This window comes from Leucoraja erinacea, chromosome 9 (assembly GCF_028641065.1).
Source record: "Leucoraja erinacea ecotype New England chromosome 9, Leri_hhj_1, whole genome shotgun sequence".
Taxonomy (NCBI): Eukaryota; Metazoa; Chordata; class Chondrichthyes; order Rajiformes; family Rajidae; genus Leucoraja; species Leucoraja erinaceus.
The window spans coordinates 1,213,667-1,230,000 of record NC_073385.1 but is presented as its reverse complement, the minus strand read 5'-3'; the positions used below and the strand labels follow the sequence as shown (position 1 = coordinate 1,230,000).

At 39.6% G+C, this 16,334-nt stretch overlaps 1 protein-coding gene across 1 annotated transcript in view; it reads right to left on the bottom strand.

The window, feature by feature from the left end:
• The window catches only part of golga5 (golgin A5), a 34,856-nt gene that overhangs the window by 5,657 nt on the left and 12,865 nt on the right, over positions 1–16,334 (bottom strand). Inside the window, exons 3-9 of the mRNA XM_055640064.1 lie at positions 15,835–16,059; positions 9,579–9,798; positions 7,849–7,972; positions 4,930–5,133; positions 2,449–2,619; positions 1,000–1,128; positions 155–253 (exon numbers count right to left, since the gene is read on the bottom strand). Coding sequence (XP_055496039.1) covers positions 155–253; positions 1,000–1,128; positions 2,449–2,619; positions 4,930–5,133; positions 7,849–7,972; positions 9,579–9,798; positions 15,835–16,059 — 1,172 coding nt within the window. The remainder of the gene's footprint in view (positions 1–154; positions 254–999; positions 1,129–2,448; positions 2,620–4,929; positions 5,134–7,848; positions 7,973–9,578; positions 9,799–15,834; positions 16,060–16,334) is intronic.

The window sequence follows — 16,334 nt, the reverse complement described above, 5'->3', positions numbered from 1 at the left end:
ATATATCAGCCATGATCACATTGAATGACAGTGCTGGCTCGAAGGGCCGAATGGCCTACTCCTGCACCTATTGTCTAAAATGTTAAAATAGAAAATATGAGAGTGTAAATGTTGAAAATTACATTTCATGCAAAACAAACATCTGAAGCACTACCTGGTTCCTAAGTTTCTGGATTTCGTCCTCTCGGTCCTTTACCCTCATCTGCAGTGTGTTCTTTGTCCGATGTAGGTCATCTTCTGTGTACTGAAACTCCTGAATTTAACAGCAAGAGATCAATGGCAGTAGCAGCTTACCAGAAATAGAGAGAAACTTCAACAGTTGAATGACGAATCTAATAGATCTCTGACTTCGAATGCAGTTGGCCAATGTACACTTTCCAATGTTACAGCATTCTGTATGGTTTAGAGCAATTTCCATAGGAGACGGCTCCTTAGCCAATTGTTGTGAACTTTTTTGATATTGAAGAGACATTTTGACAGAACATAATTCATATTCGTAAAAGGTAACGTTCTTTCATCTCCTAAAGTATGTGGCGTCCAAAATGCTCATCAATCTTCAGCGATGCTTTATGAAGTTGGGTTATGAAGAAATAATTGTGACTAAACAATTGAATGGATGTTTTAGTTTCTTGGGTCCTTTGAAAAACATGAAAAAAGTGGCATGTTCCCAATTCATTAACTTTAAAGCTTTGAAATTACAGTTCAATTTTAAAATACAATAAATGTAAAAATGCATTTAATTTATATGATTAATAAACGTATCCATTACTGAGGTTAAAAAGGGGCCTTGATCTAAGTGTAAAATATTTCTAGATACCATGTCTATCATTATAGAAGTTGAAAACTACTTCCTCCATATTGCTATTCAAAATTATAATTTCATTGTAATTACTTTCTGTTTTTGAATCACCTGTCAACCTGATCTCACATACTGTAGATTTATTAAAGGGAATCATGACATTTTATGCTTTCTTTCTATTTTAAGGGTGATACACATGCCTGCTTCTGACGTTCCAGCTCAGCTTCCATTTCCTTTTTGGTTCCCATTAGTGAATTGATTTGTTCTTGTAACTCTTGAATTTGTTCCCTGGACGACTCTGCCTCACCAAATTGTTGTGCCTCTGTATCCTGAAATTGAATTCAAGAGAAGCTGAATCAGTTGGTGCTATTCTATTTTTAACAAATCATTACATGTCCTCCAAGTTGTACAATATTTCTTTAAATACATTGAAAGATATAAATTTTACTTCATATCACAGAAAAGCCTATCCAAATTAAAATGGATCAGAATTACAAATTATAAAGTAAATGCCCTCATAAAAACAGCCATGAAAAACATTAATTGTACTTAAGTTACCCAGAACATGTATGTGCAATGACATATTGAGATATTGCTCAAGATTCAAGAGAGTTTATTGCCATGTGCCCCAGATAGGACAATTAAATTCTTGCTTTGCTTCAGCACAACAGAGAACATAGGCATACATAAATAAATACAGAACTGAACTGATCAGTCCACACACACACTATCCGGAGGGCAGCGGGGAGATGAGTGAGTGGCCAGGATGGTGTGGGTCCTTGATGATGCTGGCAGCCTTTTTGTGAATCGTCAGTTACTTAATCCAGCATTAATAGCAACTGGTTCCAAGCTCCCTCTTCTCCCTGGCCGCTCCCTCATCATCTCTCCCCCATCAGGTAAATGGTATAGAAGTATGAAAACACACACCACCAGATTCAGGGATAGTTTCTTCCCAACTGTTATCAGGCATCTGAATCATCCTACCACAACCAGAGAGCAGTCCTGAACTACAATTTCCCTCTTTGGTGACCCTTGGACTATCCTTGATCAGATTTTGCTGGCTTTACCTTGCACTATACGTTATTGCCTTATCACGTATCTATACACTCTAAATGAATCAATTGTAATAATGTATTGTCTTTTAGCACGCAACAAAAGCTTTGCACTGTTACTTGGTAAACATGACAAGAAACTAAACTGAAGTCACTGACATCCATGAGGCAAGCTTTCTTTTTGCTGAGGATTTTGTAATTCTTGTGTTAAAATAATCCAAGTTCTTTAAAATAAAAGGTGACTCAGTTTAGAGTAGTTGGGAGCGGGGGGAAATATTCAACATTAACAACTCAGGCATAATGTGCCAAAACATTTTCGGGTGTTTTTGAATTTTACTGATAGACTGTGGCACACAATTGCAGCCGAGTCATTTAGCATAGCAATAAATTAAGTGGTATAACTTTATAAGCTATAATACTGGACTCCCCTTTAAAGGCCAACCCAAAATGTGAAACGTGGATGAATGCAGAGTCAGAATTCCACATTTTGCTGTGGGAGTCACATCCCTCTTGCGACCTGCTGAGTTTTCTTCAAGCAACAAACAAAAAAAAAGCATCATTTTAGTAAGAATTTTATGACAGGGTGGAACTGACTACCTGCAGTTCTGTCCTCAGTGTTTGTATCTGACCCAGCAGTTTTTGGATCTCTTCCCGCTGCATGTCTCGCTCATGACGCAGTTCCTCCTGCTCCATGATGCTGATAGCGTTGCTCTCAATACCTTCAAACCCTGAACCTTCCTTCAGGCTGTTAATCAGTTTCTCCTTGGACTGTGGAAAAATGTGTAAAGATTTCATAATAACTTTGAATTAAATTTTGGAATGCTGATTATAAAAATAATTCATACTTGTCTACTTTTAATCACTAGCAACAAAGTTGTTCAATTCATATTATTAAAGCACATATGCAATTTCACTTGGGAATAATAGGCAATCCACGTGTCACAGCAAGCTTACATTCTAGAAAACAGGGGCATGTTGCGATTTTCCATCATGTGAAGCCATGTCATTTACGCATGTCAAGTAATACGAGTTGACATTTTTTTTTTGTGTTTTTATTTCATTTTCCATATAGATTCCATGAGAGTGGAAATTTTATTTTGTATCTCAAGCTTTTGGGTAGTGAGATGTAAACTCTGTAAGGGTGAATTGCCATTACCCAAACAGCTGTAACTCTAGGGTCTTCTGTGCGATATTATTATTTCAAAACATTGCCCATCTTTGGCAATACTTTGAATCATAACAATGAATCACTTTAAATTAGAATAGTTAAAATGAATAAGGTAGACAAAAATGCTGGAGAAACTCAGCGGGTGCAGCAGCATCTATGGAGCGAAGGAAATAGGCGACGTTTCGGGCCGAAACCCTTCTTCAGACTGATGGGGGTGGGGGGGGAGAAGGAAGGAAAAAGGGGGGAGGAGGAGCCCGAGGGCGGGGGGATGGGAGGAGACAGCTCGAAGGTTAAGCAAGGGCTAGCAAAATTGGGAGAATTCAATGTTCATGCCAACCGGATGCAAGCAACCCAGGCGGAATATGAGGTGCTGTTCCTCAAATTTCCGGTGTTGCTCACTCTGGCAATGGAGGAGACCCAGGACAGAGAGGTCGGATTGGGAATGGGAGGGGGAGTTGAAGTGCTGAGCCACCGGGAGTTCAGGTAGGTTATTGCGGACTGAGCGGAGGTGATCGGCGAAATGATCGCCCAACCTCCGCTTAGTCTCACCGATGTAAATCAGCTGACATCTAGAGCAGCGGATAATTGGATCAAAAGAAACATATTGATTTTATGTTCAAGAATCAATCCCAAAATTAGTACCTCTTGCTAGGAAATTGGAAGAATTTCTAATGATAGAATATCAGGAAAAACAGGAAAATTGATACAAACTACCAAACTAATTTTCTCACAAGCAAATTTTGCCATCTAGTGACAATATTTCAGTACTGCAATGCAACAGTGCAAGATGTACAAATTTAAAAGAAAATATTATTTGACTTATCACGTGTTCACCTTGACATCAAACTGAAAAATATGTAGAATCAACATTTCTTAGTGTAGAGAATCCCTTTATCCCCGTTTTTTTCAACAGGGCGTAATATAGTGTTTACTTACATACAGTAAAATTCTGATAATCCCGCATGCTCAGGAGTTTGGTGGTGCTTGAAGTATCAAAAGCTATTCTATTAGTACACCGTCACACTTCTAATTTGTTTGTTTAAAGATGATGCACAGAAACTAATGTTTTCCAGTGAACTGGTAATTTAGAGGGGTCGTGGGATCGAGGGCCTAGTGAGCGGATAGGGAGTGTGCGAAACATCATTGCTGAGCCAGATTTGGACATCAGAATTTCCAAATAGTTGCACAGCTGATCGCCATAGTTTTACAAGATTTTGTTACCTTTGTCAGTAGAGTGGTGACTCTTTGGGTGGTTTCCCAGAGAAGGATCTACTATCATCTCAAACGATCGCTCTACTGTTTTACATCACTTATCTATCTGTAAGTATGGTACCATTTCTAAATGTTCTCTGTATCTTGCACTTTGCTCTCATTATTGTACTTGAATTTGAATTGATTGCATTTATAGACTTTGTCTATGGAACTGATACAATGCTGAGAACTCTATTCTGCACTCTATTCTGTATTTTTCCTCTTTGCTCTAACTCTGGTACTTGCTTGACGATTATATTTATGTATGGTATTATCTGATCTGTTTGGGTAGCATGCAAAGTAAAGCTTTTCACTGTTCTTTGATACGTGAGAATAAACCAAAACCCAACCTTATTCAAGGTTCACAAAATGCTTTATCCTCTTATCTCAAGGACCACTCGTTGTAGAGCATTCTATGGTGAACTATCTCCTTATTCCCAATGTTGCGCTTTCAGTGACAATTACAAATTAATTTTGTAGCAATACGTTATTGTGGGGCATATTGCACAGGGTAAATGTCCTGCAATATACTTGCAGTACCGTCTTGGATCCCTGGTGGCGCAAGAGATACTCCACATAGAAAATTACCATCTAACAGCATGTGCTAAAGACAAACAAATTGATAGGTTTGCAGTACTTCTCCATAACCTTGCCCTCACTTGAAGGATTCTGGAAGCCTTTTGCTTGTAATCCACAAGTTCTTGTTTAGCGGAATCCAAGCTGGTCTTTGCAAGTTTGAGCTGTTGCTGATGATCATCTGCCCTCCTCTTGTCCTCAATCGTCTTTCTCTCAGACGCTGTCAGTGCTTCCGCAAGGCTTTGCCGCTCTCCCTCTATTTTACCCAGTCTGGCTGCAAATTCATGCTGAACAAAAGAAACAAAAACAAGGCATTTTAGGCCAATCTCATTTTATTTAAATGGACTATGTTCTTGATATACAGCATTTGCTAAACAATATCAAGGGAAAAATGTATTTAACAAAAAGGATTTCTCCACATAAAGGCATAGCAACTGCTCACAAACATATATTGCACCAATGTCTTACTCATTATCCAGTGAATTACTGTGTCTTGAATAGTACACTAAGGCTCTTTGCATCCAGAGGAATGAAGTGAAGAGAAATGACATGTTAAAAAACGCATTCATTTTAAGTTAATGCTCTAATGTTTGTATCAAACATGAGGCGAGGCTAGGGGCAAGGGTTAATTGAGGATGAATTCATGATTAAAACGATGAATTGAGGATGAATTCAACGGTCCAGATTTAAAATATGAACATAGATGTCAGTAGAGTAGCAATGTTACAACATTTTGAGATTTAGAAATCAAGCCTGTAATTTATCCCATCAGATAAAGCATAAAAAGAAGTTTAATTTGACACCCAATTCACTTTCATATCTCAAGTATTTAAAACGTTATGGCCATTTTCATACTCTGAAATTAGCATCTTGTTCCCTATTGATTTTCTATGGACATAACAAAAAAGCTGTGATCGTGTGCAGTCAAAAGCCCATAACCTTCTTAAAAATTAAGAGAACTGAATGAAATTTTCAGTTATCGTAGATTGAACCATTCTGCAACAAATATAAAATAATCTTTCTTGGATGACCTGAAATTGCACATTTTCTCTAGTTACCCAAGTGTAGCTAATTTTTAACTTCAATTACTAGATCTAAAATCCATTTATTTTTAAATGATTGGTAAATAGCCTAAGTTTCCAAATGTATTCACAAATAGGAAAATTCACAATAAAACAAATTTTTTAAATCTCATTGGACAAAAATTTGTAGCTGGCAAAATGGACAATTTAGTGTTCAATCAACTGTAAATTAAAGTCCATTTAAATTTGGCTTTCTATTGGGTTCCTGTGAACGCGCTACAATAGAACGTTCACATTGCAGTAGATTTGTACCCTCAAATGCCCAGAGAAATACTGCGGGATATAATGGTCCTACAAAATGAGCCACTTTATATTAAACTTTGTCATAAAGGGACTCAAAGAAGCCTACGTTTAATGTAAAAATAAGCAGCTTACTTGCTGAAACATTTGCTCATGCGACCCAACAGCTGCCGTGTGGTCGCGGGTTTTGTGAGATTGATTTTTAAACTACTATCGTATTATGAAGGCCTTTAAAACTACATTGAAATCTTCACGGGGTCTTCCAGTGATTTTTTGTTAATAATTAACCTAGGCTGAACATCTTCGATTTGAACAGCATTGAGAAAATCGTGTTTTTAATCCGCCCCCCTCTAAATGGCGCCAAAATCGCGCACACCCGCAGCGACAGATTTTCAGCGACGCTTCAGGTAGGCTTTGCAACATACCTAAGTAGAGTGTCAGTTTTTATGGAAAGTGAACTAAATTAACTCCAAGGCAAAAATAATTCAAATTTTCCACGAGTCACTGAGTGACATTGTGTAGAAATTATCTCAATCACCTGTTTAAGCTATATTTCCATAACTGATATTGCAACTCTCTCGCATACTTTCAGGGAATTTAATAAAGAAACAGATTACAGGCACAGCCACCTATATTTTGATTTTAAATGCGTACAATTAATGACAACTTATCAAGTTATCTATAACTTTTCTCTCATTTTCCGGCAAATTTTTATTATCCTCTGAATGAATATTTTTCAAAAATTGGTATATACTAATCCAGCGCGATGTCAGGTTCAAAAAAGCGCGAGAACATGAACCCGGGTGCAAGCATCGATGGAGCGAAGGAAATTTATTTTGCAGCAATTGGCTCTCACATTCCTTCCATATGATCCTATAAATCAAACCATGTAAATTAGAAAAAAAAATCATGTGGCAAATGGACACTTTTGTAATAACATTTGGACACTTAGGCTATTTAAAAATATTAATCATTTCCTTAAGTCCTACAATAGTGCAGGAGTAGGCCATTCGGCCCTTCGATATACAAGGTCCTACAATATACTTGTAGGACCAAGCCCTACACCACTGGAAGCTTTATGTACTCTCAGTTCACCACTCAAATGAAGCCTAGGTTTACGCCATTGAGGCACTCGTAGAAACAATTTCAGACACAATTTTGTGTGATTTAGCATCTTTTTGTGATGATTGACTTGGTTTACTAATAGTAATGTGAAGTCTTCACAGTTAGCTCTTAAATTTTGATTTCTAATGTTTCCTGCTTCAGTGCTTGGAAAGCAATCTGATACAGAAAAAAATTTATCCAGACTTTTGTCATCTCAGCCATCAAGTATATTGCAAGACCAACCAAATGATAAATAAATAAATGATGCTTTAATGTTAATTACACAACAGCCCAAAATACTGTTGGGTCTGAAGAAGGGTTTCGGCCCGAAACGTTGCCTATTTCCTTCGCTCCATAGATGCTGCTGCACCCGCTGAGTTTCTCCAGCTTTTTTGTGTAGCCCAAAATACATTCTCTCTGTTAAAAATCTGTTGTTTAGCATTCAACTGCCATGTACTTGGGTACCTTTTATGAATGCTTTTGTCACATGTGAAATTCTTTGCTTGCATACCCAATGTATGCAAATAGATGTGACATAAAGGGCACTTACAAAGTTCCAAGTTTGTGTAGACCAACCTGCATTTGACTGTAATTCTCTTGTTCTCTTTTAAGTGTTGATTCAGCATCCATAAGTCTTTCTTGCATTGTCTGGTAGGCTTGGTTGTGCAAGTTGCTCCCTTCATTGTGATCTAGTAGTATTCTTTCAGAATAAAAGGAAAGATGATACAAAATACTTTTCGGGAATGTCCAGTAACAATGTATAAAAACAGAATGACTTAGTGGATTCCTTAGAGTGCCACTTCCCTCAATGTTTTGGAATTGACAATTTGTTTCTGATATAATGTTGCCAATTCAAAACAATCAAATTATAGGCACAGATTGTTTTAATACATCAAGGATAATTGTCAAACTAAAATATAAGTAAAACTTCTTCACCCCTCAATGAATGGGTAATTAAATTGGATCACAAATCTTCTGCATTGGTGCCTAATGCGTAATGTCTCAGTACCAACAGCAACAATGAGAAATTAAAATCCTTATTTAATCCTTAAAAATAACAGTTGTGATATTCAAACATTGAAGAGTCTAATTCTGCTATATCCAACGATGACACAATTTAGTCCCATAAATGGAAAATGTCTTCATTCGCTACCACCAAATATCTTCATCGTAGAAAACATGCAGAAATACAAGAGATTAATAAAATTATGCCTAAATGTCTGCAACATGAGAGTATTTTCTAGCTGTGTGAAGGGGCCATGCATTCACTAGATCATTCTCAGTAACATGACAATTGGGATATTCAGAATCTAACTGGAAAAGTGTCCTTTGAAAGACCGAGCCCACCTCCAAAAGACAACAGGAGCAGAGGGACAGAACTATAAAAACTACAACATAGAATGTATTTTGTAAAAATGTACATAATGAAACAGAAAAAAGGTGGAAAATCGTTTAAAATAGTGTTTTAATTATTCCTATTTTAGAAACATAGAAACATAGAAATTAGGTGCAGGAGTAGGCCATTCGGCCCTTCGAGCCTGCACCGCCATTCAATATGATCATGGCTGATCATCCAACTCAGTATCCCGTACCTGCCTTCTCTCCATACCCTCTGATCCCCTTGGCCACAAGGGCCACATCTAACTCCCTCTTAAATATAGCCAATGAACTGGCCTCAACTACCCTCTATGGCAGAGAGTTCCAGAGATTCACCACTCTCTGTGTGAAAAAAGTTCTCCTCATCTCGGTTTTAAAGGATTTCCCCCTTATCCTTAAGTTTCCCCCTGATCCTTTTGATGTAAAATATGGTTCAGATCAATGATGAAGTAGTAAAAGTACTTCTGTTTGCTTGGCAATAAAATAATTCAGTATTATGGGCTCTCTTTCAAGATGCTGCAAGTGTAACGATGGTGGCTTCAATTTAATTTCAAAATCTCAGAATTATATTTCACAACATTTCGCTCAAGTTACAGAGCACTAAACAATGATATAGAATGTAGCATTCATTACTTCAGTTGACTCTGAACCATATATAAAGACTCAAAAGCAAACCAACCCCCCTCCCTGGTGGTGCAATACTTCCAGTTTTGTTGAACTACATCCATTGATTTCACTTTGAATTTTGTAAATCAGAATGTGTTTCTCCCTTTCTAAGCCAGACATGAAACAGAATAAAAATCTGATGGAATAAATCAGAGCTAAAATCCTTTGAACCATCCAACGTTCCGTCCCGTTTAGAAGTGTTATTTCTCATTTGGAAATTAGTATCTAATGAAAAGCATGCATGCCAGGAGAGTCATTGAAACCTGTTTCTTTCATTCTGCAACATGTCTATTGCTTCAGTTCGAGCCTTCAGAAGTTGATCTGCCTCTTCCAGCCTCACTTTCAGCACAGCCAGCTGCGAATCCTTGGCGCTCAGCACCTCGTTCAGGTCGTCAACATGAGAACGCAGTTCCCTGCTTATCCTGTCCGTCTTTGAGTTCTCGCCATTCCATTTCTCAATCTGTTTCCTGGATTTATTTAACTCTAAAAACGCAAGTATTCCAGAAAAAAAAAGTCAGATCAAAGTACAGATGGGAGAGGATGTTTGTTCCACCCCAACACCACTAGCTCACATTACAAATAATGACAAAAAAATAATCCAGTGTTCTTGCTCTTCTACCCGAGAGGACAATTTAAAAATATTATCATGGTTCACATGATCTTTATCCCTTAGTTGTTGTTAAATCGTTCTATATTTACAGTGGCTTGCAAAAGTTTTCATACCCCTTGAACATTTCCACATTTTGTCACGTTACAACCACAAACATAAATGTATTTTATTGGGATTTTATGTGATAGACCAACACAAAGTGGCGCATAATTGTGAAGTGGAAGGAAAATGATACATGGTTTAAAAAAAAATTTACAAATAAAAAACTGAAAAGTGTGGCGTGCAAAAGTATTCAGCCCCCCTTTACTCTGATACCCATAAATAAAATCCAGTGCCACCAATTGCCTTCAGAAGTCACCTAATTAGTAAATAGAGTCCACTTGTGTGTAATCTAATCTCAGTATAAATACAGCTGTTCTATGAAGGCCTCAGAGGTTTGTTAGAGAACATTAGTGAACAAACAGCATCATGAAGCCCAAGGAACACACCAGACAGGTCAGGGATAAAGTTGTGGAGAAGTTTAAAGCAGGGTTAGGTTATAAAAAAAAATATCCCAAGCTTTGAACATCTCACGGAGCACTGTTCAATCCATCATCCGAAAATGGAAAGAGTATGGCACAACTGCAAACCTACCAAGACATGGCCGTCCACCTAAACTGACAGGCCGGGCAAGGAGAGCATTGATCAGAGAAGCAGCCAAGAGGCCCATGGTAACTCTGGAGGAGCTGCAGAGATCCACAGCTCAGGTGGGAGAATCTGTCCACAGGACAACTATTAGTTGTGCACTCCACAAATCGGGCCTTTATGGAAGAGTGGCAAGAAGAAAGCCATTGTTGAAAAAAAGCCATAAGAAGTCCCGTTTGCAGTTTGTCACAAGCCATGTGGGGGACACAGCAAACATGTGGAGGAAGGTGCTCTGGTCAGATGAGACCAAAATTGAAGTTTTTGGCCTAAATGCAAAACGCTATGTGTGGCGGAAAACTAACACTGCACATCACCCTGAACACACCATCCCCACTGTGAAACGTGGTGGTGGCAGCATCATGCTGTGGGGATGCTTTTCTTCAGCAGGGACAGGGAAGCTGGTCAGAGTTGATGGGAAGATGGATGGAGCCAAATACAGGGCAATCTTGGAAGAAAACCTTTTAGAGTCTGCAAAAGACTTGAGACTGGGGCGGAGGTTCACCTTCCAGCAGGACAACGACCCTAAACATACAGCCAGACATACAATGGAATGGTTTAGATCAAAGCATATTCATGTGTTAGAATGGTCCGGTCAAAGTCCAGACCTAAATCCAATTGAGATTCTCTGGCAAGACTTGAAAATTGCTGTTCACAGCCACTCTCCATCCAATCTGACTGAGCTTGAGCTATTTTGCAAAGAAGAATGGGCAAAAATTTCAGTCTCTAGATGTGCAAAGCTGGTAGAGACATACCCCAAAAGACTTGCAGCTGTAATTGCAGCGAAAGGTGGTTCTACAATGTATTGACTCAGGGGGGGTGAATACTTTTGCATGCCACACTTTTCAGTTTTTTATTTGTAAAAAAATTTGAAAACCATGTATCATTTTCCTTCCACTTCACAATTATGCACCACTTTGTGTTGGTCTATCACATAAAATCCCAATAAAATACATTTACGTTTGTGGTTGTAACGTGACAAAATGTGGAAAAGTTCAAGGGGTATGAAAACTTTTGCAAGCCACTGTATAATCCTTCATTAAAGGATTTTTGTTTAAACCGAGGAATTTATCTAATCCGTGTCACTTAGTACCTTGTTTGCTTATAAGCCATTAGATAGTCGATTACAATTTTTGTTCCTCTTTTACACAGTGTGTTGGGTGCCTGGAATGCCTGTTGAGGGGGTGGTGATGGAGGCAGATACAATAATTGCATTTAAGAGCTTTTAACTAGGTATGTAGAATTACAGGGATTAGAGGGATAAGGAACACGTGCAGGCAGAGAACCATTTAACTTGACAATTTAATGTTCGGCATGGACATTGTGGGTTGAAGGGTCAGTTCCTGTGCTGTACTATAGATAACATACACAGAAACATAGAAAATAGGTGCAGGAGTAGGCCATTCAGCCCTTCGAGCCTGCACAGCCAATCAATATGATCATGGCTGATCAGCCAACTCAGTATCCTGTACCTTCCTTCTCTCCATACCCCCCGATCCCTTTAGCCACAAGGGCCACATCTAACTCCCTCTTAAATATAGCCAATGAACTGGCCTCAACTACCTTCTGTGGCAGAGAATTCCAGAGATTCACCACTGTGTGTGAAAATGTTTTTCTCATCCCAGTCCTAAAAGATTTCCCCCTTATCATTAAACTGTGATCCCTTGTTCTGGACTTCCCCAACATCGGGAACAATCTTCCTGCATCTAGCCTGTCCAACCCCTTAAGAATTTTGTAAGTTTCTATAAGATCCCCCCAATCTTCTAAATTCTAGCGAGTAAAAGCCGAGTCTATCCAGTCTTTCTTCATATGAAAGTCCCGACATCCCAGGAATCAGTCTGGTGAACCTTCTCTGTACTCCCTCTATGGCAAGAATGTCTTTCCACCAATTAGGAGACCAAAACTGTACGCAATACTCCAGGTGTGGTCTCACCAAGCCCCTGTACAACTGTAGTAGAACCTCCCTGCTCCTATACTCAAATCCTTTTGCTATGAATGCTAACATACCATTCGCATTCTTCACTGCCTGCTGCACCTGCATGCCTACTTTCAATGACTGGTGTACCATGACACCCAGGTCTCGTTGCATCTCCCCTTTTCCTAATCGGCCACCATTCAGATAAAAACCATTCCTGTTTTTGCCACCAAAGTGGATAACCTCACATTTATCCACATTATACTGCATCTGCCATGCATTTGCCCACTCACCCATATTATCCAAGTCACCTTGCACCTTGCATTCAATTCCCTCATCCAAATCATTAATATATATTGTAAATAACTGGGGTCCCAGCACTGAGCCTTGCAGTGCCCCACTAGTCACTGCCTGCCATTCTGAAAAGCACCCGTTTACTCCTACTCTTTGCTTCCTGTCTGCCAGCCAGTTCTCTATCCACATCAATACTGAACCCCCAATACCGTGTGCTTTAAGTTTGTATACTAATCTCTTATGTGGGACCTTGTCGAAAGCCTTCTGAAAGTCTAGATATAACACATCCATTGGTTCTCCCTTATCCACTCCATTATTTACATCCTCGAAAAATTCTATAAGATTCGTCAGACATGATTTACCTTTCATAAATCCATGCTGACTTTGTCCAATGATTTCACCACTTTCCAAATGTGCTGCTATCCCATCTTTAATAACTGACTCTAGCAGTTTCCCCACTATCAATGTTAGACTAACTGGTCTGTAATTCCTCGTTTTCTCTCTCCCTCCCTTTTTAAAAAGTGGGGTTACATTAGCTACCCTCCAATCCTCAGGAACTACTCCAGAATCTAAAGAGTTTTGAAAAATGATCACTAATGTATCCACTATTTCTGGGCTACTTCCTTAAGTACTCTGGGATGCAGCCTATCTGGCCCTGGGGATTTATCAGCCTTTAATCCATTCAATTTACCTAACACCACTTCCCGGCTAACCTGGATTTCACTTAGTTCCTCCATATCCTTTGACCTCCGGTCCCCTGCTATTTCCGGCAGATTAATTAAGTCTTCCTTAGTGAAGACAGAACCAAAGTAGTTATTCAATTGGTCCGCCATGTCCTTGTTCCCCATGATCAATTCACCTGTTTCTGACTGCAAGGGACCTACATATGTTTTAACTAATCTTTTTCTCTTCACATATCTATAAAAACTTTTGCAGTCATTTTTTATGTTCTCTGCCAGTTTTCTTTCATAATCTATTTTTCCCTTTCCCAATTAAGCCCTTTGTCCTCCTCTGCTGGACTCTGAATTTATCCCAGTCCTCTGGTAGGCTGCTTTTTCTGGCTAATTTGTATGCTTCATCTTTTGTTTTGATAATATCCCTGATTTCCCTTGTTATCCACGGATGCACTACCTTCCCTGATTTATTCTTTTGCCAAACTGGGATGAACAATTGTTGTACGTCATTCATACAGTCTTTAAATGCCTTCCATTGCATATCCACCGTCAATCCTTTAAGAATCAATTGCCACTCTATCTTGGCCAATTCACGTCTATTACCCTCAAAGTTACCTTTCTTTAAGTTCAGAACCCTTGCTTCTGAATTAATTATGTCACTCTCCATCCTAATGAAGAACTCAACCATATTATGGTCACTCTTGGCCAAGGGGCCACGCACAACAAGACTGCTAACTAACCCTTCCTCATTACTCAATACCCAGTCTAGAATAGCCTGCTCTCTCGTGGGTTCCTCTACATGTTGGTTCAGAAAACTATCCCGCATACATTCCAAGAAATCCTCTTCCTCAGCACCCCTGCCAATTTGATTCACCCAATCTATATGTAGATTGAAGTCACCCATTTTAATTGTTTTACCTTTGTTGCACGCATTTCTAATTTCCTGTTTGATGCCATCCCCAACTCCATTACTACTGTTAGGTGGCCTGTACACAACACCCACTAGCGTTTTCTGCCCCTTAGTGTTTCGCAGCTCTCCCCATATCGATTCCACATCCTCCAAACTAATGTCCTTCCTTTCTTTTGCGTTAATCTCCTCTCTAACCAGCAACGCTACCCCAACTCCTTTCCCTTTCTTTTTATCCCTCCTGAATATTGAATATACCTGTTCAGCTCCCAGCCTTGGTCACCCTGGAGCCATGTCTCTGTGATCCCAACTATATCATAGTCATTAATAGCTTATCTGCACATTCAACTCATCCACCTTATTACAAATGCTCCTTGCATTGAGACACAAAGCCTTCAGGCTTGTTTTTACAACACTCTTACCCCTTATACAATTATGTTGAAAAGAGGCCCTTTTTTGATTTTTGCCCTGGATTTGTCTGCCTGCCACTTTTACTTTCCACCTTGCTACCTATTGCTTCTACCCTCATTTTACACCCCTCTGTCTCTCCGCTCACACATTTAAGAAACCCACCACCTCTTATTCTCTGTTTATTATCTTTTTCTTCTTCCCCCCCTACATGTTGGGTCTGAGTGCTTCCCTTCTCTGCCTCCTACACTGTCTACTAGCTTTCTCCATTTGAGTCCCCCTCCCCAACCGTTCTAGTTTAAAGTCTCCCCAGTAGCCTTTGGAAATCTCCCTGCCAGGATATTGGTCCCCCTTGGGTTCAAGTGCAACCCGTCCTTTTTGTACAGGTCACACCTTCCCCAAAAGAGGTCCCAATGATCCAGAAACTTGAATCCCTGCCCACTGCACCAGTCCCTCATCCACTCATTTATTCTCCACCTCGCTCCATTCCTACTCCCACTGTCGCGTGGCACAGGCAGTAATCCTGAGATTGTTACCTTTGCAGTCCTTCTCCTTAACTCTCTTCCTAACTCCCTAAATTCTCCTTTCAGGACCTCTTCTCTTTTTCTACCTATGTCGTTGGTACCTATATGTACCACAACCTCGGGCTCCTCTCCCTCCCATTTCAGGATATCTTGGACACGTTCAGACACATCCCAGACCCTGGCACCAGGGAGGCAAACTACCATCCGGGTCTCCCGACTGCATCCACAGAATCGCCTGTCTGACCCCCTAACTATAGAGTCCCCTATTACTACTGCCCTCCTCTTCTTTTCCTTCCCCTTCTGTACCGGAGGCCCGGCTGCTGTCACTACCCCCAGGTAGGCTGTCCCCCCCCCCCCCCCCCCCCCCCCTACTCAAATCTATAGATTCTATAGATAACATATCTCTGCCCAGAAACCTTGGAACCTCAATTGCATGAACTACATCTGTAGGAATCTATCAGTGGTAAAGATAACCAGTGTTTGCCAAGTATCCAGTGCCGTCTCACCTTCTTGTGTTTGTTTTGATCTCTGAATCAGTGCAGCCATTTCTTGGTTTAGTGAGTTGACCTCATTCCGCAGTAATTGGTTTTCAAGCCGAAGGTTCGACAGCTCTAGCGATTGATTCTCGTCTTTAGTTGAGAAAGTTGTGCTCCCTGTATTGCCCAATGCTTCTTCCCTCGAAGGCTCTAATTGGCCACCTTGATTCACACTGGGAGAGTTCTCCGACATTTCTGAATCGTTTAAAAAACAACAATTAATAAATGAAATGTAACTTACACATGAAAATATATTTTATGTTTTGAAAACTGTTCTAATTTCTACACAAGAGATACAAAGTTAATGGCTGGACTATTAGTAAATGTTACTATTTTCAAAATCTGTCTCAGTGAATCAGCTCCTTAACCATCCACAGTGCAAATCCAGCACCTGTACTTTCTTGTTTCTCCAGATATATACGTTCTGCAAAACGTTAGCTTAAATATCATAGAATTTCATGTTGACAAAG